This window comes from Chlorocebus sabaeus, chromosome 24 (genome assembly GCF_047675955.1).
Source record: "Chlorocebus sabaeus isolate Y175 chromosome 24, mChlSab1.0.hap1, whole genome shotgun sequence".
NCBI classification, from domain to species: Eukaryota; Metazoa; Chordata; class Mammalia; order Primates; family Cercopithecidae; genus Chlorocebus; species Chlorocebus sabaeus.
In genome coordinates, this window is record NC_132927.1 from 50,752,919 (window position 1) to 50,774,217 (window position 21,299).

Sequence of the window (21,299 nt, forward strand, 5' to 3'; positions counted from 1 at the left end):
TTTTATTTCAGGCATGGATCTTGCTTTGGCTTGCCTAGAGCAAGCCAAATGCAGGCCATCACCCTGCAGCCAGACTACTCCAAGCAGAGAAGTCCTGAGATGGTGCAGACATTCTGGCCACAGCTCCTCCTAAGGCCCATACATGGGCTTGTCCTCTCCAGAGGCTGCCAGGGGTCAGAGCAGCAGACATAGCAATAGGTCAGTCTTGGAGAAGAATGGGATTCAGGCAAAGGCGGGGCAGGTAGCACAGCAAGAGACCTGGAGGACACCAGGTGTTACAGAAACGTTTATTACAAGGATAAATCAGTACAATAATGGGATCTTAAAACTGCTGTGATGCAGGAGTGGAGGGCTGGGCAGTGCCCAAGGCAGGGGAGGACAGTGGGACAAGGGATGCTCAGTGGGGGAGCCACAGCCCTGGGTTCTATATGGGGCATGGGAATGACCAGGTTCCCACATCATGCACAGCAGGGGCCTGTAGCTTGAGTCCAGACAGGCCTGCTCACATTAGTGCTCCCCCCTTTGCCTACCTGGATGTCTCTAAAATTCTGGATGTGCCCTAGTGGCTGAGGGTGTTGAGAGCGGCCCTGAGCAGAGGTATCAGTGAAGATGCCCCAGGGGTAACCAGGTACCCACCACTGACCCCCTAGCATTCAGAGATGGGAAAACATCATTGGTCTTTGAGAGACAGGCCTGACGTTCCTCCTTGAGTTGGTGGAACCTTTAGGAATGGCTGTAGTTTGACTCCAGCCCGGATGTTCCAGGCAGAATCCAAACAGCCTGGAAGCTTCCTGTGGAAGGCTCCTGCTACACCCCAGCCTACAAATACAAAGAATTATGTGACCAAATCCCTTAGATGAATTCTATTCATCCTAGGCCTTGCTCAAGGGACACCTCCTCCAGGAAGCCTTCCTAAGCACCGTTGACTACTCAGCAGGCCATTCCTTCCATGAGTCCCTTCCCTCATCTATACTACTCCCTAGGGTCTCTCCTTGTTGCATTTTCTGCAGGGCTGGACCTAGGGCCCTGCACTCAGTGGCTGGTGAGCTGAGGGCACTCTCTGGGTCTAGTCTACTTGTGATGGCACCAGCTCATGGACTCCCAGGCAAAGCCCAGAAAAGGATGATGGGGGTGGGGAGTGGGGGGAGAGTAGGAAGACTCATGTAGTCCAGCAATATTTCAGGACTCTCTGTCATTGCAACTGCCTTTTGCACCCACATAAAGAAGCTCCAAGAACCTGCCCTTGGTTCAGCGTTTATACACCGAGGTTCCTCTTCCCTATCTAGAATCTACAGTGCCTCACAAGCCCATGGGGAGATAAGCACCCCGTAGAATCAGAGACAGCAAGAGGCCGCCTTGTCTCCACATATTTCCTTCTTGGCCTGCTGAGGTCTGGGCATGATGGGGCCAGAGTGGAGTTGGGGGAAGCTCAGGCTGTCCCCAGGTGAAGATCCCTGTGGGCTGAAAGGATTGGGACAGGTCCCCTTGTGCCCTGGGTACCCCCTTTCCTCCCCGTAACCTCCTGCTCTTTCTCTGTGGGGAGGTTAGGAGGGTAGGTGGTGGGCTGGCTGTAGGGCAGGAGATCTTCTAGGGAATGGGCAGAATGGACTGAGCTAGGCCCCTCTGAGATGGCCTGGTGGGCAGCCCTGCCTTCTGCTTCCCGTCTGTAGCCTGGGTTAGAGAGTGGGGCCCCGGGCCCTGCTCTGGGGCTGGGAGCAGCGGGCAAGCAGAAGTGAAGGCTGAACTCTGCAGGCTGTGGAATGGGGGTCTGCCCCTCAGCAAGCCACTCTCCCGGGATCATCTTCAGGGGCTGGGCCTTTCCATAGCGTCTGCAACCCCAAGCCCCACTGCTTCCTCAGGTGGGCAGGGGAGTCAGGATGCAGGCCCTACTGGCTACTAGCCATGGCCGTTCTGGGACATGTAAGCTGCCAGAGCCACCACCACGGCCACGTAGAGACCAGCCCCCACGGCGATGGCGAGTGTGGCTAGGAAGAGGGCCCGGCGGGAGGTGGTGCTGGCCAGGCGGAAGTCCCCTTTGGAGATGGCCTTGCTGGTCTAGGGAGAGAAACATGCTGATGAACAGGAGTGTCCCCACACCCAGCAAAACAGCCCAGCCTGCCAGGCCCCTGACCCCATCCTGTAGACGCGATGCCAAGCCCTCAAGTAGAGAGATGGGCCAGGGAAGAGCTGCTGGGCCCCAGGTGCTCTTACCCCCTGGGAGAAGTAGAAGGCAGCAATGCCCAGTGGCCAGAAGCAGCAGAGCATGGAGAAGAGAGTAAGGCCCAGGTGGTCCCTGGGAGGCAGCGTGAGGAAGTTGTCTTCGCTTTCGCTCTCCGTTGAAGTGGCATCGCTCTGCAAAACAGTAGGGTTTAGTGACCAGGCCCAGGATCAGCCCCGCCCCAGCAGGCTGGCAAGAGGTTTTTAAAAAGGCAATGCCCAGTGGCCAGTGACATGGAGCGACAGGCAGTCTCTTCTGCCGCAGGTGGGGGTGTAGGCTGGCCTTGGCACTTTCTACCAAAGCCTTAACAATGGCACAATGATTCCACTTTTAGGAATTTATCACGAGGAAAGAAGGCAAATACCTACATGAGGGTTGTTCATCATAGGATAGCAATTGTGAAAGAAGAGAAACACTCTCAATGGGCTGGTCACAGCGGCTCACACCTGTAATCATAGCACTTTGGGAGGCTGAGGTGGGTGGATCACCTGAGGTCAGGAGTTTGAGGCCAGCCTGGCCAACATGATGAAACTCCCTCTCTACTAAAAATACAAAAATAGCTGGGTGTGGTGGCAGGTGCCTATAATCCCAGCTACTTGGGAGGCTGAGGCAGGAGAATCGCCTGAACCTGGGAGGCAGAGGTTGCAGTGAGCTGAGATCGTGCCATTGCACTCCAGCCTGTGTAACAGAGTGAGACTCTGTCTCAAAAAAAAAAAAAAAAAAAAAAAAAAAAAAGAAAAGAAACAATCTCAATGACCAGTAACCAGGAGACTGTGTTAATAAATGATGGAAGAACTTGCAATGGAAGACCATGTAACCATTAACAATCACCTCTCAGGAATACATTAAATTACGTGGAGCAATACTCAAATATGTTGCTTAGAGAAATACAATCAGATTATAAAACTATGTACAGCAAGATCTCTTCTGGGGAGTGGGCTGGGGGAAAATGTGAATAAGAGACTTACACAATCATTCACCAAAATGTTATCTTTGAGTGCGCTGAGTTTAAATTATTTATATAATTAAGAAAACAAGAACAAGTGCTACTGAACAATGAAATAGGCACCCCAAAGCTCATGTTTCTCAAAGCATGGGCTATACCTGTGTCCCAAGTCCCTTTTCTTTGGTAGTGTACAGATTCCTGGGCCCAAATCTAGGCCTATTAGATCTCAATATCTGGTGATGGGGCTCTGGGAACTTGCATTTTGTTTGTTTATTTATTTATTTATTTACATTTTTTTGAGTCAGTGTCTTGCTCTATCACCCAAGCTGGAGTGCAGTGGCACAATCACAGCTCACTGCAGCCTCAACCTCTTGGGCTCAAGCAATCCTCCCTCTTCAGCCTCCTGAGTAACTGGGACCACAGGCACACGCCACCATGCCAGGCTAATTTTTAACTTTTTTGTAGAGTCGGGGTCTCCTTGTGTTGCTCAGGTTGGAATCTGCATTTAAACCTCATTCACTCACCTCCTCTTCCTCCTGGTCGTCCTCCTGGTCCCGCAGCTCCTCTTGTACCCCGTAGGACACAGTCTGGATGGTGACATTCTCTGCAGCTTGGCCAGGTCCTGTGGGCTGCTCTGGGGGCCCCTCCTGGGGCTCCCTGTCCTCTGTGAAGCTGGTCTCACAGCTGCCTGCCCTGGGCTCCTTCACCTTGTCTCTCCCCAGAAGGCAGCTGGGCCGGTACCAGGCCTCTACGGCCAGCTGCAGGGACCCTGGGTCCAGGAGCTGGTGAGCTCCAGCAGGCCCAGCGCCGCCTAGGAGGTAGGAGTAGAGCTTTTCCTGGTAGGACCAGCTGGGTGGGGCCTCAGGGTAGGGATAGGGGCCATGGAGGTGGGAGGGGCTCCTGGGCAGCAGCGGGTTCTGTAGTTCACTCAGACTTTCCATGGTTCTGGGGGCAGCTGCTGGGGAGGGGAGCCTTGGCCAGCCGAGCAGTCCTCAGAGCCTGTCAGAAGAGCAAGACAGACAAGCACTGAGGCCAGGGTACTGGAGGCAGGACCCAAAGTGGTGAAGAGCATGGGTTCTGCAGTCTGACTCGGCTCAAACCCTGCCTTTGTCCTTTGCAAGATGCGGGACCTGGAACTGGCTACTTCACTTCTCAGGGCCTCCGTTTCTTTGTCTGTGGATTGGGGCTGGCAGTAGTGCTTACCCCACAGAGTTGGCTTAGTCATTTGTCCATTCAACACATATTTATTGAGCATCAGCTATATGCCAGGCACTGTACTGGATGCTTGGGGTACCACGGTGAGAAAGATGAGAAGTAGGGAGAGGGAGCAGATGCATGCTTTGTCTTCACAAAACTTCCAGTCTGATAGAGAAGACAAGTGTAAAATCACATCTCTGCCTGAAGAAGTACAGCAGGTGCATGTAAGCACACACAATGGAGGAGCTGACAGAGACCCAGGGAAGGCCGTGAAGCTGAGATCTGAAGAGTGTGTGCAGGTCAACGAGGTGAAGAGGATGGGGAACACGTTTCATGCAGAAGGAAGAATGTGTGGAAAGGCCCCGTGGCTGGATACAGGAGAAGGCAGGTGTGGTGCAGGGCACAGATGGAGGTGTGAGATGGGGTGTGGGAGCCAGACTGTGCAGCCCTGCTGGAGTCTAAGAGTAGGTGCTAGGGTGGGATCTAGGTCCTGAAGCCTTCCCCATGGCTGTGTGTAGGGAGTGGACTGGAGAGGGCTGGACTGACTGACCCCGTTAAGGGGCCTTTGCTATGGCTGCAGGCAAGTGAAGATAACTAGGGTTCAGTGGTGGTACGGATGGAGGAAAGGGAACTGATCCTGGGAGATACTGACAGGACTCAGTGGCAGGTGGGATTTGGGGTTGAGAGAGAATTCATTCTAGGGTCAAATGGGAGTGCGCTGAGCCCAGAGCTTGGCACATGGTGTGTGCTCACAGCTGTCAGCTCTTACTGAGTGAGGATGCTTGCCCCTAGCAATGGTCTTAGAGGGATACACCTTAGTAACTTCCTCCCTAAGGCAAATTGAGACTTTCAGAAGTTCCTGCAGGATCTAAGGTGGGGCCTCCTGGGTGCTGAGGTCTGGACCTGCATATCCCAGCTGGAAGTATGGAGACACCCAGGGCTTCCCTTCCTCCTTCAGCTGCTCTGAGCACCTACTGAGCACCTGGGAAGCCACAATCCCCCCACACACATTGGGCTGTGGCAGGTGCAAGTGGGGTATGGAGAGAGGGAAGGGGCAGTCTAGGGGCTCCGGGGACCTCCTGCTGTCCCCCTCCTTGGCCCATCTCAAAGCTGGAGGGTGATGGGGCTGTGTCTTGCCCTGGATTTCTAGGCTGAAGATCGGGGATTCAGTCCTGGCCTTGAGGCCTTGGGGCCTTGGGCAGATCTTCGTGCCCTCTGTTTTCTTATCTGTAAGGTGTGGAAGGTAATAGGGATTACCATCCATACATCCCCACAAAGTTGTTTTGTGGAGCCAAAGACATGGCTGGGATGAGAATGTGTGGTAGATTTTGAGAGAGGGGGTTGCTGTCGCCCTGACTTCTGGGCTTCAGACCTTGGCGTCACCCATCTGGGGCCATGTCTGGCCTTCTAGCAGGTCTCTGCTAAGGGTGAAGGACAAAGTGCAGGGAGATCCTGCTGCTCCCAGGGCTGCGATTATCTAGTCTCCTTTCCAGTCCCAGGCCCCATGAGAATCCACAGCCAAATCCTGGAAAAGAGCAGTTTCTGCTTCTGCCCCCAGAGAAATGCCTGGATGCTAGGAAGCTGGCTCCAGGAACAGTGCCCAGGTATTGGGACAGAGCAAGGGAGGAGTGGGACCAGGCAGGCCTGGACGAAGACACTGAGGGTGTGTCCATGAGGGGTCAGGATCCCCTGGCTGACTTCCTAGGAAGCAGGGTGGGGGTTGTTGGCTGCATGAGGGCAAAGGGGCAAGAAGACACTGCCCATGGCTCTCAGCTGTGAACCCAAGAGTGGCTGCCTCTAAGCTGGGCTCCAAGAACATCTAACAAACAATCACGGGGGGACTCAGAGAAGGGGATGTGGCCCAAGCACCAGCTCCTCCACCAGGGAGGGCATAGATGGTCTGGAGACACTGGGCTGCCATGGGCCTCAGGGCCCTGCTGGTACATTAACAAGAGGTGAGTTCCATATAGGGTGTCACGCAGCTGTAGCAGACGCCTCTCCACAGGCAGAGATGGGGCACACAGGCTTGGGCAGGTCATGCAGGCTTGCATCATAGCTCTTCAGTGCTCACAAACGCAGGGCCTCCTCCTTCCTCTCTGGGGGTCAAAAATACAGGGAACCCCTTGGATTATAGTGATGTGGAGGGCATGTTCCAGCAGGTGGGGAGCAAGGAGTGCCCAAAGCAGAGGCCTTGCTGGGCTGGGCTTGTGGCTAGGCTCCTCTGGGCAGATTTCCAGGAGGACTGGTCTCTTCTGCCCTCCAAGGGCAGCTTTGGAGCCCCTGCTATGGTCTCCCTTCTCCCAGCAGATGTGACCACAGGTGTGGGGTTGAGGGCATGTGAGCACTGTAAGCCGTATGGAGTTGGGAGTCAGGTACACTGGGATTCCATGTCTGGTTCACCCCTTATTAGCTTTTTGATGTGGCCCCTCAGTTTCCCCAATGAGTGATTGCATGAAATGGCCACTGATGTCAATCAACTGTAGCACTAACATTCCATGATCCTGTGCCCCTAAGGAGCCCCACAGAAGTGAAGTCTTCTTGTCCTCTGCCCCCTTTTGAGGGTCGGTGGTAGGTGAACACATGCAGAGCCTAGTGAGGGGCACAGTCATCCCCTTCCCTACCATAGCCCCTTGATCAGGTTGAGGAAGGCAAAGGAAAGCAAGGCATCAGTTTTCCAGATGGGCAACAGAGCCATGGATTCGCCTCCAGCTTCCTGACTGCCCCTGTACTGCCCCAGTCGCAACCCTGCCCCTCCACCCCTGCCCATCTTGCCCACCCTCTGGGAATGGAGGACATGGCCCCAAAAAGTCCTCAGCCTCTCCCCCAGCTGGCCATAATGTATGTCCCTTCAACCTGCAGCCTCGAGTCAGGTACACTGTGCTGTCACCATCCATGGGGGCTGAGGTATGCAGGGGCCTTGGGGTGGGAGTGGGCAGCCCCAGGGCCCACAGAGCAGATTATTGCATCCAACTCACCCTGCCCTACACTCTGCCTCACCAGGAGGACTGCCCTCCTGTCTGATCTCTCCAGGAGGGATGGAAAGATTCCTGAAGACCATAAGGGAATTTGAAGATTGCTTGTTCAAAGCAGGCAGGGGCAGCTGAATCCCAGTTCATCCCTTTATTCCCCCATCACTGCTCCTGTCAGACTTTCTTGGTCAAAGTACACCCAGCTGAGCCTCTGCAATCCCAGCCACACTTAGCCTTTCCCAGCTTTCCTCCTCCCTTGCACTCTGATGGTGCCTTTAAGCAGGGCTCAGCACAAAGACATATGGTCCTGGCTTTACACAATATGAAAAACTGGAAGCCACCTAAATGTCCAGCAATTGGGAACAAGTTAAATAAATTACTGTGCACAATACGGTGGTACGAGGCCTTCAAACAGGTTTACAGGGAGTAATGACGTGAGAAAATACTCATTGCAGATTCAGTGAGAAAGAAGAAAAGAAAATGGTAAGTGCATGTAATCTCAACTCCACCAAAATGTCAAGAGTGATTATCTCCAGAGGTGGGAGCACAGGTGCTTTTCATTTTCTTTTTCACACTCTGGTTTTTCCATTTTCCATATTTATTATTATTATTATTATTTTTTACAATGAACATGTACTACTTTTAAACCAGAAAAAAAATTAAGTGCATAGATTTCTTCTGAGCCAAATTATCTAAAATCAGTTTAAAACCTCCTTAGGCTGAGGGGTTCTTTCTAGGTTTGGCAGCTGAGCACAGCATTAAAGCCTGCCCCTACACACACACACACACACACACACACACACCCCCACACACACCTCTGCTTCCATGAAGCAATCCGAGTTAGGAGCAGCTGCATCTGCTCACAGTCCAGCCAAGGGTCATGGTTCTCTATACAGCTCATACTCACCCCATATCTTACTAGGGCCACATGGGGAGTTCACGGACCTGATCCTGGAGACCCAGCACAGAGTCCTGACCAGAAGGAGAGGGTGGCAGGTCCCCAGACACAGTCTTCCTGCTCTAGGCTTGGCCTGGCATTTCAGCCCATTCCTTTGGTCTGCCTGTCCCTGTTCACTGGAGTAAGGGACCAGCATTCAGAGCAGAACAATTATCATCACCACCATTGTGGCTTTGTCTTCCCTGGACAGTGTGTGCCTTCCAGACCCTGTGTGGTGGCCTGAGGACCTGTGGGTGAGTGTGCCCACGCGCGCGCGTGTTTATGCATGAGTGCATGTGCATGTGTGTGTGTGTACACATGCGTGTGTGTACTCTGCTTCAGAGGAAAGATATGAGAGGATCTGGAATTCTGAAGCTAATATTACTCCAAATCGTGCAGCTAGGGCTGTGGGTCTGCGTTCCACAATGGGAGAGGGAGAGAAGGTGGTTCTGAGGCCACAGCACCCAGGTTGTCTTTTTCTGAGCTGAGAACTTAGCTGGGCCCGAGGTTTCCCACTCCCTGATTTAGGGATGGAGAGCACACTGCCACCTTCTAGACCAGGGGCAGGAAACCATTCAGGAATCCGCTGGAGTCCAATTACAGCCTCCTGCTGAGTCCAATTGCACTGGAGTTCAATCATACAGTGTGACATTGGTTTGCTTATCTGTCAAAAGTATGAGAGATTTAGGAGGAGTTGATTTTTAACACCTCCGCTCAGTAGGACTCTAGGATTTTATTGGGAGAAGAAGAATAACTTACACTTACTGAGTTTTTGACCATGTGCCGGGAACTGTTCTAAATGCTCACGTTGACTCTAGATTCCTAGTGGGAGAATAACAACAGCATAGAGGGCTTCCTTTTTCAGCCGGGGCAGACTAAGTCATGTCACGCCAAACCGCCAATAACAGCTAGAAAAGTGGTGTGTGGTGGGAGGGAAATATGAAGGTTTCAAGGAATCACCAAGGGATCAAGAACTGGAAGGTCAGAATGCCAAGATCCCAGAGGAAAGAGAAACACAGAGGCGAGCCTGACACTTGGCACTGCATTTTCCTTTCAGGCCTTTCCTGATTCCGCAGGGGCAGCTTAGAGGCTGCTCTTCCAGAAGCCTCAGGGCTGGGGGTAAAAAATTGGAGGTCAGGGCCTGTTAAGGAGGAGGGCCCTCAGTAAACACCCTGGTTTTCAACTGGGACCACTTTAGGGCTACATGCTGGAAGTAGGAGCAACCCAGAAACAAACCAGCCCTCACAGCACTGAAACCAGGCTTTGAATCAACTCCACCCCTTGTAGGATGAAGGCGATCTGCACATAGCCCAGCTGCCCGCCAGAAGCGAAAGTTGTCTCAGGGCAGGGGTTCTCAAACTTCAGCATGCATCAACATCACAGGGAGGATCTGTTAAACCTGGATTACCAGATTTTACCTTTACAGTTTATGATTCTGGGGTGGAACTTGGGAATTTGCATTTCTAACAAGTTCCCAGGTAGTGTTGATGCTGCTGGTCGAGGGACCACACTTTAAGAACCACTGCTCTGATAGTCACTGAAAAAAGAGTAAAAAAATGTATAACCGCTATGGGGAATATGAACTAATAAAAATACTTTTTTTTTTTTTTTGATACAGGGTCTTGCTCTGTGTCCCAGACTGGAGTGCAGTGGCCTGATTCCCGCTCACTGCAGCCTCAACTGCCTGGGCTCAAGTGATTCTCCTATCTCAACCTACCAGGTAGCTGGGACTATAGGCATGTACCACCACGCCCCACTAATTTTTTGTATTTTTTGTAGAGACAGGGTTTTGCCATGTTTCCCAGGCTGTTCTCAAACTCCTGGGCTCAAGTGACCCTCCCACCTTGGCCTCCCAAAGTACTATCCAAAAGGATAGTGCTATCCAAAAGGAGGCAAGAAAAAATAGAAAAAGGAATATAGAATAGGTGAGACAAATAGAAAGTAAATAGTTAAGATGTTAGGCCTATAACCAACTATATCAGTAATGACAATGAATATAAATGGAATAAAATTGCCCGTAAAAAGACAAAGATAGTCATACAGTGTTTTATTCCACTTATATGAAAGTCTAGGAGAGGCAAAACCACAGTGACAGAAAGCAGATGGGTAGTTGCTCAGGGCTGAGGGGAGAAGAAGGAATTGATTGGAAAGGGGCCTGAGGACTTTAAGGAATGTCAGAACTATTCTCTCTCTTTTTAAAATGTTTCTTTTTATTTTGTTTTATAATTTTAAATTTATTGTTTCCTTTATATTTCCTTTTTCCACAAGTTCTAATATTCCATCTCTTGGTCGCAGTCGTGATTATAGGACTGCATATATTTCACAAAACAAATTGAATCGTACACTTAAAATTAATGAATTTTGTCATGTGTATTATACCTCAAAGATGACTTAAAAAGGACAAAGAGGCTAGGCATGGTAGCTCACATCTGTAATCCTAGCATTTTGGGAGGCTGAGGTGGGTGGATCACTTGAGCCTAGGAGTTCAAGATAAGCCTTGACAATATAATGAAACCCCATCTCTACAAAAAATAAAAAAATCAGTCAGGTGTGGTGGTGCACACCTGTAGTCTCAGCTACTTGGGAGGCTGAGGTGGGGGGATTGCTTGAGGCCAGGAGGTCAAGGCTGCAGTGAGCCATGATTGCACCACTGCACTCCAGCCTGGGCAACAGAGCAAGACTTTGTCTCAAAAATGAAGCCAAACAAATAAACAAACAAACAAAAAAGATAGATTGGACTTAAAAAATATGCTGCAAATAAGCAATGAAACTTAAATGTGAAACTCCAAAAAGGTTGAGAGTAAAAGGATGGACTAATAATGACACCCCATGCTTACTAAGTTCTTACTGTGTTCCAAACACTGTTCTAAATGCTATATATCATCTCATTTAATCCTTACACTAGCCCTGTCAAGTCTATGTCATCATCATCTCCATTTTACAGCAAAAGACACTGAGGCATAAGGAAGTTGTAGGTGCCCACAGCGCACAGCTGGTGAGTGGGGAGCTGTACATGAACCTTGGAAGTCTGACGTCAGAGTCATGGTACCCTAATGCCACTATGTATCAGCTACCATTATTGGGTGCTTGTTTTGTTCTGAATGCCATGCCAAGTGCTTCAAATGGGTTATCTCATTTAATCCATCCTCTTTAATGTGTGGGGAAACTGGGGCTTAGAGAAATTAAATTGATTTTCTGAGATCACACAGCTAGAGAGTGGCAGAGCTCTATTTGACCCAAGTCTGTCTGACCAGAGTGCATGCTTTTAGCCACTAAACAGATGGAGGGATGGGAGAACAGAGGTCCTGGCAAATGAGATAAAAGGGCTGGCCTGAACAGGACCATGTTCTCCAGGATTTGCTGTAGGGCTGACGCCTTGAGGAGGGTTGCTGTGTGCACTGCCTGGTAGGCTCTGACCTGAATGGGAGGAGGCATCATGAACACTGTTAAAGAGAGGCCAAAAGGACAGTGTGATGTGCGTGACCAGGAGTTGGCTCACACCCTGGGATGGGGTCAGCCTTTATCAGAACCCTGTAAAATGGTAACAGCTGCTATTTATTGCATCCTCCCATGAAATGTTCCATGTGCTTTATCTCAAAACTTTACAACAACAAATGAAGCTGGTTATTATTATTCCCCATTGTTTAGATGAGGAAACTGAGGCTCTGAACTTGCCCAAGATTAAATAGTGACAGAGACTGGATTTGACCCAGGTTTGATTTAGTCCAAAGCCTGGGCTCTGACTTCCCACTCCTTTCAGGGCATAACTGTATGGAGCTATGCGATAAGTGGATATGGAGGGTTGTGATATGTGGTAGGGGTGAGAGTGGTGAGGAGTTGATCTTCAATGAGTTAAAACTAGAGTCCTAAGTGCCAGGAATGAGAAATTGGAGTGTTAAAAGAAGATTAAGAGATTTAGGGTGATTTAGCAGGGCATACCTGTATGTGGAGGGTTGTGATAAGTGGTAGGGGTGAGAATGGTGAGGAGTTGGTTTTGAATGGGTTAAAACCAGAGTCCTCAGTGACAGGAATGAGAAATGGGAGCGTTAAAAAAAGATTAAGAGATTTAGGGTGATTTAGCAGCCCAGGGGTGGCTGCATAGATAACCCCAAGGTCTGGATTCAAATAAATACCGAGGCTTTGTGAAGAAGTTGAGATACTGACCACTATCTCTCAGTGCAACAAGAGAGATTGCTTTTAAACTGAGAGATAAAAACCAGAACTTCCTAATCGGGCAGAAGATTAAATGTAAATGATTAAAATCCAGGGAAAAGGTGAAATCTTTAAGAACAGGCGCTAGACCATCCTCTAATCAGATCATGTATAAACTGTTCTGTAAACTGTGAAGTGTTGTGACTCTGGTGGCTGTTTGTTGATGGCTTGGCGCTGGGTTTGAAGATTTCTGGCTGGTGATAAGTGAGAGAGCCACCAAGCCAGCTTGGAGTCATTAGCTGCAGCTTGCTGCATTTGAGAATAAAGGGAGAAAGAGCCAGGGGTGGCAAGGGGGGCGAGGTTGACAGAGTCAAAGAAAATGGGGAACTGAGCTTTCTTTGTTTCAGTTTGCCTTCTCAGCAAGCCTCACACAATTGATTATCCTTTCTCTCCCTCTGTCTCCAACTGTTCCTAATTCCTGATCCTTCCTAATGGCACTTAAACATATTGTAGTCTCCCTCACTTAAAAAATAAAATCATTGTGATGATTGTAAAATCTGGCTGCAAATAATTTGACACTCTTTCTAGGAAGATTTAGGGAGTCTATGCCCTTCCTCCCTAATCTGAGTGGGCTTACAACTGCTTCAACCACAGAGCACAGCAAAAGTGATGCTATGTGACTTCTGAGGCCAAGCCATAAAAAGCCATCTTTCACCTTGCTCATTGGAACACTCGCTCTTGGAATCTTGAGCCATTCTGTAAGTAGTTGGATGATTCTGAGGCCACCATGCTGGACATGTGTGTATAGATGCTCCCATCGATGGAAACTGCAGAGCCCAGCCTCCTCATCATCCCCAAGATGCCAGACATTGTGAGTGAAGCCATTTTGGGTTCTTCAAACCAGTCTATCTGTCACCAAGTGACCTCTGTTAATGCCATACAGAGTGGAATGATCACATAGCTAAACCCTGCCAGCATTTCTGACCCTCCAAAGTCGTGAAGTATAATAAAATGTCTGTTGTTTTAAGCCACTAGGTTTTGGGGTAGTTAGGCAGCAACAGATTACTGGCACATAATTCCCCAGTGTCATTCCCCCTTTTAGCTCTGTCCCCCTCTCTCCTTCACTTCCCATCCCTGTTTGTCAGAAGTTCCACTCACATTAGGATGCTCTAGCTCTCAGCTCAAAGGTCACTTCCTTAGAGAGGCCATCCCTAATTCTTCAGTCTAGATTTCGCCTCCCTGGTTATCTGCTCTTCGTGGCTCCATGCTCCTTGCCTCAAAGTGCTTATCACAGTCTCTATTTACATATGTGTGATTCATTCATTAGTGTCTTTCTCCTTCACCAGACTGTGAGCTCCAGCAGGTGGTAACGGTCTGTCTTGCTCCTCCCTGCATCCCCTTGCGTGGCATATACTAAGCACTCAATAGACAGTGCATCTCATGAATGGATGAGTTAATTAGTGAATGGGTGAGCTAGGTATACTGAGATTCTCTGGGAAGAAAGTACTTTCCAGGATTTGGGGTGGATGGAACACATCTGGCTGAGGCAGATTTGGTTCTGCACAATAAACATTTCTTGAACAATTACTTCAGGCCAGTTATTAGGTTGCAAAAATAAACCAGAAGTGGCACCTGCTGTGAGGAAGGGTAGGAAACACAGACTAGCAAATACAAAGTTTCAACAGCTGGAGTAAGTCGTATTAACAGCACAAAGAATGCTATGGGTGCATTGATAAGGGACCCCTATCGTGAGATGGCAGCAAAGGTGATGGTGAGAGCTAGGAAGAGGCTTCTCAGAGCAGGTGACTTCTGAACTCAGTCTTGAAGGAAAAAGTAATAGGAATCATCTAGGTGAGCAAATGAGAGAAGGGCATTTCCAGCAGAGGTTATAGCACAAAGGCATTGGGTAGTGGTACAGAGGGGAAGTCAGGGTGTTTGGTAGTGATGGAATGAGGCAGGAGAGGTGGGAAGGCCTCCCATGCCATGCAGAGGAGCCTTGGGGAGCCAGTGATGGGTGTAGCAGGGAAGTTTTATGGTCATGCCTATGTTTTAGACAGAGCACTCTGATGGGCAGCAGGGGATAGAAAGGATTTAAGGTGGATGAGAATGGAGGCTAGGAGTCCTGTTAAGAAACTACTGCAGGAATGCAGGCAGAAGGCCAGGTGCGGTGGCTCATGCCTGCAATCCCAGCACTTTGGGAGGTCAAGGCAGGTGGATCACTTGAGGTTAGGAGTTTGAGACCAGCCTGGCCAACATGGTGAAACCCCACCTCTAGTGAAAATACAAAATTAACCAGGTGTGATGGGGTGCGCCTGTAATCGCAGCTACTCAGGAGGCTGAGGCAAGAGAATCGCTTGAACCCGGGAGGCGGAGGTTGCAGTGAGCCAAGATCATGTCACTGCACTCCAGCCTGTGTGACAGAGTGAGACTCTGTTAAAAAAAAAAAAAAAAAAAAAAAGCAAGCAAAAGAGGATGAGGACCTGAAACTGATCTGTGGCAGAATTGAAAAAGAGGAAGAGTCAGATCTAAGGAGCAGTCAGAAACCTAAATGAACAGGAATCTGTGGGTCACTAGAAGTGAGGAAGAGGAAGATGACAAAAGTGACTCCCAGGTTTCTGGCTTTGTCAACCAAATAGAAGGCCATGCAACCACTTGAGACAGAAAGCCTAGGGGGAGGCTGCCGGTTCAAGAGGGTAGCCTGAGCACAAACCACCACCTCTTTTCCTTCTTAAGTTTCTATGAAAATGACAGGATGTATATCTTTTACAAGAATAAAATAATAATAAATGTGGAAAACAAAAAAGAATTATATCAGTGGGCCAGAAATTCCTGGAGATAAAGAGCAGATGAGATTCCTTGGTGAGGAAATCAGTGTAGAGAAACTTGTAGGCCCAAACACTGGAGGTAAGAACAACTCCTGTTCAGAAGAGAGGCCAGCTGTGGAAACAAACTTAGCCAACTTCAGAGGAAATTCATACTAGCTGCCTGTTCTAGTCAATGCCGTCCTTCATCCTAAGTATAAATGGACAAAAAAAGATAATAAAAAACAACTACAGGAAAATAAAAGAGAAGGATTAAATAAACAAATACAACAAATAACCCAATAAGATCCCAAATCATTCAAGTTACAGAAAAAAACTGAAAAAAATTTTTTTGAATTCATATCCTCAGGCAGATGTAAGAGAACACTGCATCTATGAAAGAATAACAGGTTACTATGAAAAAGGAGCAATTCAAGAACATGAGCATTTTGGAAATTAAAAATAATCGCTGAAATTTTCAAAAATTCAATGAAAAGACTGGATAATAGAATAAGCATAGATAAAGTTAGAAGACCTTTCAATGTTAAAAAAAAAAGTTAATAAAATTATCTAAGACATAGAGCAAAAAGACAGAAAGATGGAAAAGGTAAAAGAAAGGTAAGGGACATGAAGGAGAGTCCCAGGAGGTCCAACATCATTCTAATAGGAATTTCAGAAAGACACAACAGAAGTGGAGGAGAAAAATAATAATTAAAGAAGCAGAAGCATCAAGTGTTTCATGAACTAAAAAAAAAAATGAATATTTAGTTTAAAAGGCCCACTAAGTACCAAGCTGGAAAAATGAGGCACACAAACACACACACAGAAGAGCAGGATGGGGAGAAGTGAACGAGTTTTGTTTTAAAGTGTGTTAAAGAGTAGAAACTCTGCCTGGCAGCTGGATGTATGGAGTCAAAGCTCTAGGTAGTGTTCAGGGCCAGAAAGAGATTTGAGAATCATGGAAGGACCTTTGGAGAGAGAGAAGAGAAGGGCAGAAGAGAGAACAGAAAAGGAGAGGAGAAAGCTGATGGGGGAACTCAGGAAAGACAGATTATACGGGTGGAACACTTCTTGGCTCCCATGGGAGGTTTCTTAGTCACTGTCTTCCAGGGAGAATCGATTGCCCCCCTTCCACCCCCTGCCACCCTGGGCTCCTATGGGCCAGACTGGCCTCTCCTTTAAAGCATAATCCACCTGCCTGGGAGATGGGCTTGTGGCTGACAAGGGTGAAAATTGCTGACAGGATTGGGATGGTGGCTCCGCTACTCAAATTAGTCCATTTTCAGGTGGAAATCAAATCTTTTTTCTTACTGAAACAACCTGTCTCTCTGCTGAAGCAGCTCATTCCCAACCACTTAGAAGCAAACAGCACATCTAATGGCGGAAGATAACACACCTAATGGAGAGTTTCAGCATCCGGCCCCACTTCCTGCTTGGTTTGCTTGCTGGGTGATGGGGGTGGGAGCAGCTGCAGGGAGGAAGGAGAAGACAGAATAAGAGGAGAGGTAAGAGAAATGAGGGCTTGATATAAAGGGCGGGGGTGAAGATCAGTCTTTAGTGTCCCCTGGCTTGCAGCAGAGTGGACCTTGCCCCATACGGGATGCCAGCTGAGTCCCGGAGAAGGGAAAAGGGTTGGAAAACGCAGAAGGTTTAAAGAACTGGGATGTTCCTTCTCCCAGGCTGAAGGCTGTTCCTCCTGCTTCTGTCTCCCCGGTGTACTTTGGAACTGGAAGCCCCTCTAGGATTCACAGATGAATTGGCTTTTGGACTTGAAGGTAACCAGTGATGTGCAGATATCTCTCGATATTCTCTGCCTCTGCCATTTTGTGTGCATCACACAGGGGAAGGGACCTGCATGTATGTATTTCAATGTTTTAATCTCTCTCTTCACACATACACACACACACACAATTTCTCTCTCTCTTTTTTTTTCCTTTCTTTCTTTTTTAAGACAGGGTCTCCCTCTGTCGCCCAGGCTGGAGTGCAATGGCACGATCTCGGCTCACTGCAGCCTCCACCTCCCAGGCTGAAGCAATTCGTGCTTCAGCCTCCCAAGTAGCTGGAATTACATGCCTGGCTACTTTTTGTATTTTTAGTAGACATGGGGTTTTGCCATGTTGGCCAGGCTGGTCTCGAACTCCTGACCTCAAGTGATCTGCCCGCCTTGGCCTCCTAAAGTGCTAGGATTACAGACGTGAGCCACTGCTCCTGGCCACACAATTTCTTAATGACCATGTTGCATTTATTCTTCCTCTTTCTCAGCTCCCCCCAATCCCTGCCCCTAAGATTACCCAATCATGAGCGATGTGCCAGGGTTGACTCCTTTCTTCCCTTTGAGGCCTTGTAGAAGGGCCCAGAATAAAAGCCTCAGCAAGGAGGGAACAAGAGGGGAACACAGGAAGCAGCCAATGGGTAGTTTTCCCTGGTCAGGAGAGGAGCCAGATGTCATCTGCCTGGGTGACCAGAGATGCCCTGCACCCTGACAGCTCTGGGAGTGGGGTGTCCACCCAAACAGCTGCAGAAGGAAGGCTAGTGTATTGTCCTCACCCCAGTAGCAGGCCAGCTCCCCTGCAGACCAGCCTTGCAGAAAAGAAAGCACCTCGCTAGCTTGCTGTTGCTGCTGCTGCTGCCGCCACTTTGTTATGAGGGTTAGTGACTGTCCATTAACTCCAGAGAGCTGATTTTTGCCAGTGCTGCACCAACAGCTGGGAGCCAGAAAGCAATGACGTGAGGAGGGGAAGACTGGTCCCCCACCCTGGCTGGGCACTCACAGTGTAATTCGGCGAGGTCACTGGCATGGCTTACTCAGCTCTACTGAAATGTGAATTAGCTAAGGTTTTTCTGAGCATTGGCTGGGTCTGCCACAGTTGAGGGGAATTATCAGAGAAACTCACTTTGTTTGTGTGTGTGTATATGTCTATATCTATATCTCTATCTCTATCTCTAGCGCTCTCTCTCTCTCTCTCTCTCTCTCTATATATATATATATATATATATCTCACACACAAATTCTCTGTAGGGATGGATCTTTCCTGCCTGTCCTCTCCTCTGGTCTTCCTAGGAGGGAGATCACAGCCAGGCAGGGTCCCTGGTAGGAGATGGCCAAGGGTGGGGTCCCTGGCCCTTTGTTATTCACAAGAGATGGTGGTGGTGGTGGTGGCAGGGATGATGGGGTGGTGGTTCCTGGTCTTTGGGCTTGGAGGCAGGAGCCCCTCTCAGTTCAGTCACTCTGAGTCATATTCATGGCTTTCCCAGAGAAATAAGAAAGGGAGGGGGTTCTTAAGAAAACATCAGAAATATAAATGGCTTTTTCTGGTTCCTATTGCTCACTTTCACTCCATTCATAAAATCCAGTTCATTACTAAAAGGTCATTAACTTAGTTGTCAAACCAGGTTGATAAAGCTGGCATCCTGTATTCAAGCAGAACTGAGGGGTTTATGGGCCTCAAGAAAGCCCTACAGAATATCAGGGCTTGAAATCTTAACTCATCTAGCCCAACTCTCTTCTTTTACAGATGAGAAAAATGAACCCCCAGAGGGGAATGGACCTGCCTGAGACAGTGGCAGATCTGTGACCAGAACACAGGGCTTCTGACTCCTGGTTAAATGCTTTTATTCTGATACATTTTAACTTTTCATTCCCTCATTTTACACCCGATTACCGAGTCCTTACTATCTTTCAGGTGTTGTTGAGAAGGGGGTCATGAAGGGAGGCAAAGAGATGAAAACAACACAATTCCTGCCTTCAGGGAGCTGTTTCCTTAGATCTGTGGTTCTTAGGGAGAAAATATAAAAACCTGTGAGTCAGACTCTCACCTTATATTATCTCCTATAGGTGATGATGGAAGAGGAGAAGAAGAGAGGACACACTTTTTTCTCCTTAAGATTTATAAGTTTGGCTTCACTGATTCTGAGACCCCAGGGTGGCCAAGGACAAAGGGAGAGACATGGCCACGCTGGGAGAAGAGGGAGTAGGGATGATAATAATCAGGTCACTGCCAGCAGGCCTGGTTAGGGGTTAAGAACAGTGACAGTAGCTCACACTGGTATGGAGATGTACAGGTGGCAAGCCTCCAATCAGGTGCATTGTTTTTCATTGGATCCCAAGGCAGTTCCCTGAGGTGGGCAGAGCATTGACCTTATCCCCACTCTAGGGGTGAGGAGGATGAGGTTGAGAGAGCTTAGGGAACTAGCTAAAGCCAGTAAATGCCAGCACCCAGCCAGGAACTCCTACTCTAGTGCTTTTTCTACTTCTGGGAGTGGGGAAGTTGGGTTGGGTTGGAGGGTGGGGATAAAGCAGTAGAAAGAAGCGGTCAGCCACAAGGATAGGCCAAGTCTTCCTTCACGCAATTTTATTTTGATCGCTACATTCTGCCAGTCATAGAGAACTCTGCTCTGAAGAACTAGAAGCACTTTGCAGGCCTGAATGAGCTCATTCAGTGCACTCTTGCCAGAAAGAGAGAGAACTCCAAATGGAGGCTCTGTCTAGGGTCACCAGCACATAATAGAAAACAGGACCCAGGTTCCCTGACTCTTTGCCTTCATGCGCCAAGAGATGTGATGCAAATCCTGCCTGCTTCTGTGAGCATCAAGAGTGTCATAGGAAAAAAAAAAAAAAAAAGAGGTATCTTCCAGGACCTCCTTCCTTCCCTGAAGAAATGGGTTAATGCACATCCTAAGGGGCCTCGGCCCAAGAGCCCATCCCTTGGCCCAAGAGCCATCTCCAGGGCAGAGAAATCTCAGAGCAGGGGGTACTACAGCCACCTCCGTCACCCCTGTGAACAGGTTTGGGTGCGAGAAGAGGGGAGCTTAGTGAAGCCTGCTCAGATTTTGCTAGTGTCGCAAAACCTTGGTAGGGATTGGGGTACCCGGGAGTCTGAGGCTCTAATCAGTATTTCTTGCCGTCAGTAGGCAGGATGTCTAGGAGCTGCCTGAGGTCAGGGTCAAGGCCTGGTGTTTCGAGGTTGTGGTGTCTTGACCCCAGTTCCTGAGCCCCCTCCAGCACCCCCAGCCTGCAGGGTGAGGGGTAGGGAGGGACGAAGTGCAAGCCTTGGAGGAGCGCAAGGTCCGGCCAAGCAGGAAGTCAGAGCCCCCAGCCCCGAGAGGGCTCCCGTGCCCTCCCAAGCTCACTCCCGACTCCGCGCCTAGCTCTGCGCTCCCGCGGCGCCCCCAGACCGCCCCTTACCTGTCCCGCCGCGGACGGTCCCGCCTCCTCCGCGGGGCTCGGGGGCTCGGCATGGGCCGGTGAACGACGGCTCCCCTGCCTCGCGGTCGCGGTGGAACTCCCAGGAGGGCTCCCCTGCTCCCGGCCCCGCGTCCCTGAGCCGCCGCCGCTTCAGCACCGCGGACAGCTCCCGCCCGCCGCCGGCCGCCGCCGCCCGCCCCTCCCCGCGCGGTCCCCGGAGCCCCGCATCCTGGCCGGGCCCCGCCGCCGCCGCCGCGCAGCCCTCGGCCCGGCCCGAGGCGGCTCCGCGCCGACTTGGGAGAGCAGCGAGGAGGGTCCCCCTCCTCCCCGCCTCCCGCTGCCGCCGCCGCCTCCCTGTCGCTTCCGTGCTCCGTGCTCCCTTCCACGCTCCGGAATCAGCCCACCATGCACTCCGGACCCGGCTCCGGGGCGGGGCGGGGCGGGAAGTCGGAGAGCCTAAAGGAGGCGGCGAAGCGAGGGGCGCGCAGCTGGAAGCCGCGTACCCGCTTCCTGGAGCCGAGCCCTCTTTCCCAGCCCTTCTCTCCCCTCCTCCCGCGCACCCCAGAGCGATGGGAGGCCCTTGGGCTTCTTGAAGCATTTTGGAGCTCCTGGGATACCAAGCCAGCCCTGAGTTTTTAACATTGATCTGCCCTAAAAAGAAAAACAAACAGAAAGCATTTATTGAGCACCTACTATATACCAGACACCAAGCCCGATAATGTGTTTAATCAACATAAGCTCGTTTAATTTTCTTAACGACTCTATGAGGCAATATAGTCCCCTCTCCCTTCCCCTCCCCCTCCCCCCCCCAATTTTGCAGACGAGGACGCTGGGCTCACAGGGATGAAATCTCATGATTGGGAAATTCAGTGCTGTGCTGGGAAGGGCACAGGT

The 21,299-nt window shown here is 49.8% G+C and overlaps 1 protein-coding gene across 1 annotated transcript; it reads right to left on the bottom strand.

The window, feature by feature from the left end:
- Nucleotides 1–352: 352 nt before the first annotated feature.
- Nucleotides 353–20,701, bottom strand: SYNDIG1L (synapse differentiation inducing 1 like). The gene is made up of 4 exons (XM_007987270.3): nucleotides 20,406–20,701; nucleotides 3,689–4,163; nucleotides 2,212–2,352; nucleotides 353–2,055 (listed from the first exon to the last, which is right to left on the bottom strand). Exons 2-4 carry the CDS (start codon nucleotides 4,103–4,105, stop codon nucleotides 1,897–1,899), a joined length of 717 nt encoding a protein of 238 aa, XP_007985461.1. The 5' UTR covers nucleotides 4,106–4,163; nucleotides 20,406–20,701; the 3' UTR covers nucleotides 353–1,896.
- Between the last annotated feature and the right edge of the window lie 598 nt (nucleotides 20,702–21,299).

What these genes read in the sequence shown, in the direction of transcription:
- SYNDIG1L (XM_007987270.3), bottom strand. Translation starts at nt 4,105, where the DNA reads ATGGAAAGTCTGAGTGAACTACAGAACCCGCTGCTGCCCAGGAGCCCC. An exon ending in ACGACCAGGAGGAAGAGGAG is followed by an intron (nt 2,353 to 3,688) that starts GTGAGTGAATGA and finishes ACTGTTTTGCAG; the next exon opens with AGCGATGCCACTTCAACGGA. An exon ending in CCTTCTACTTCTCCCAGGGG is followed by an intron (nt 2,056 to 2,211) that starts GTAAGAGCACCT and finishes TTCTCTCCCTAG; the next exon opens with ACCAGCAAGGCCATCTCCAA.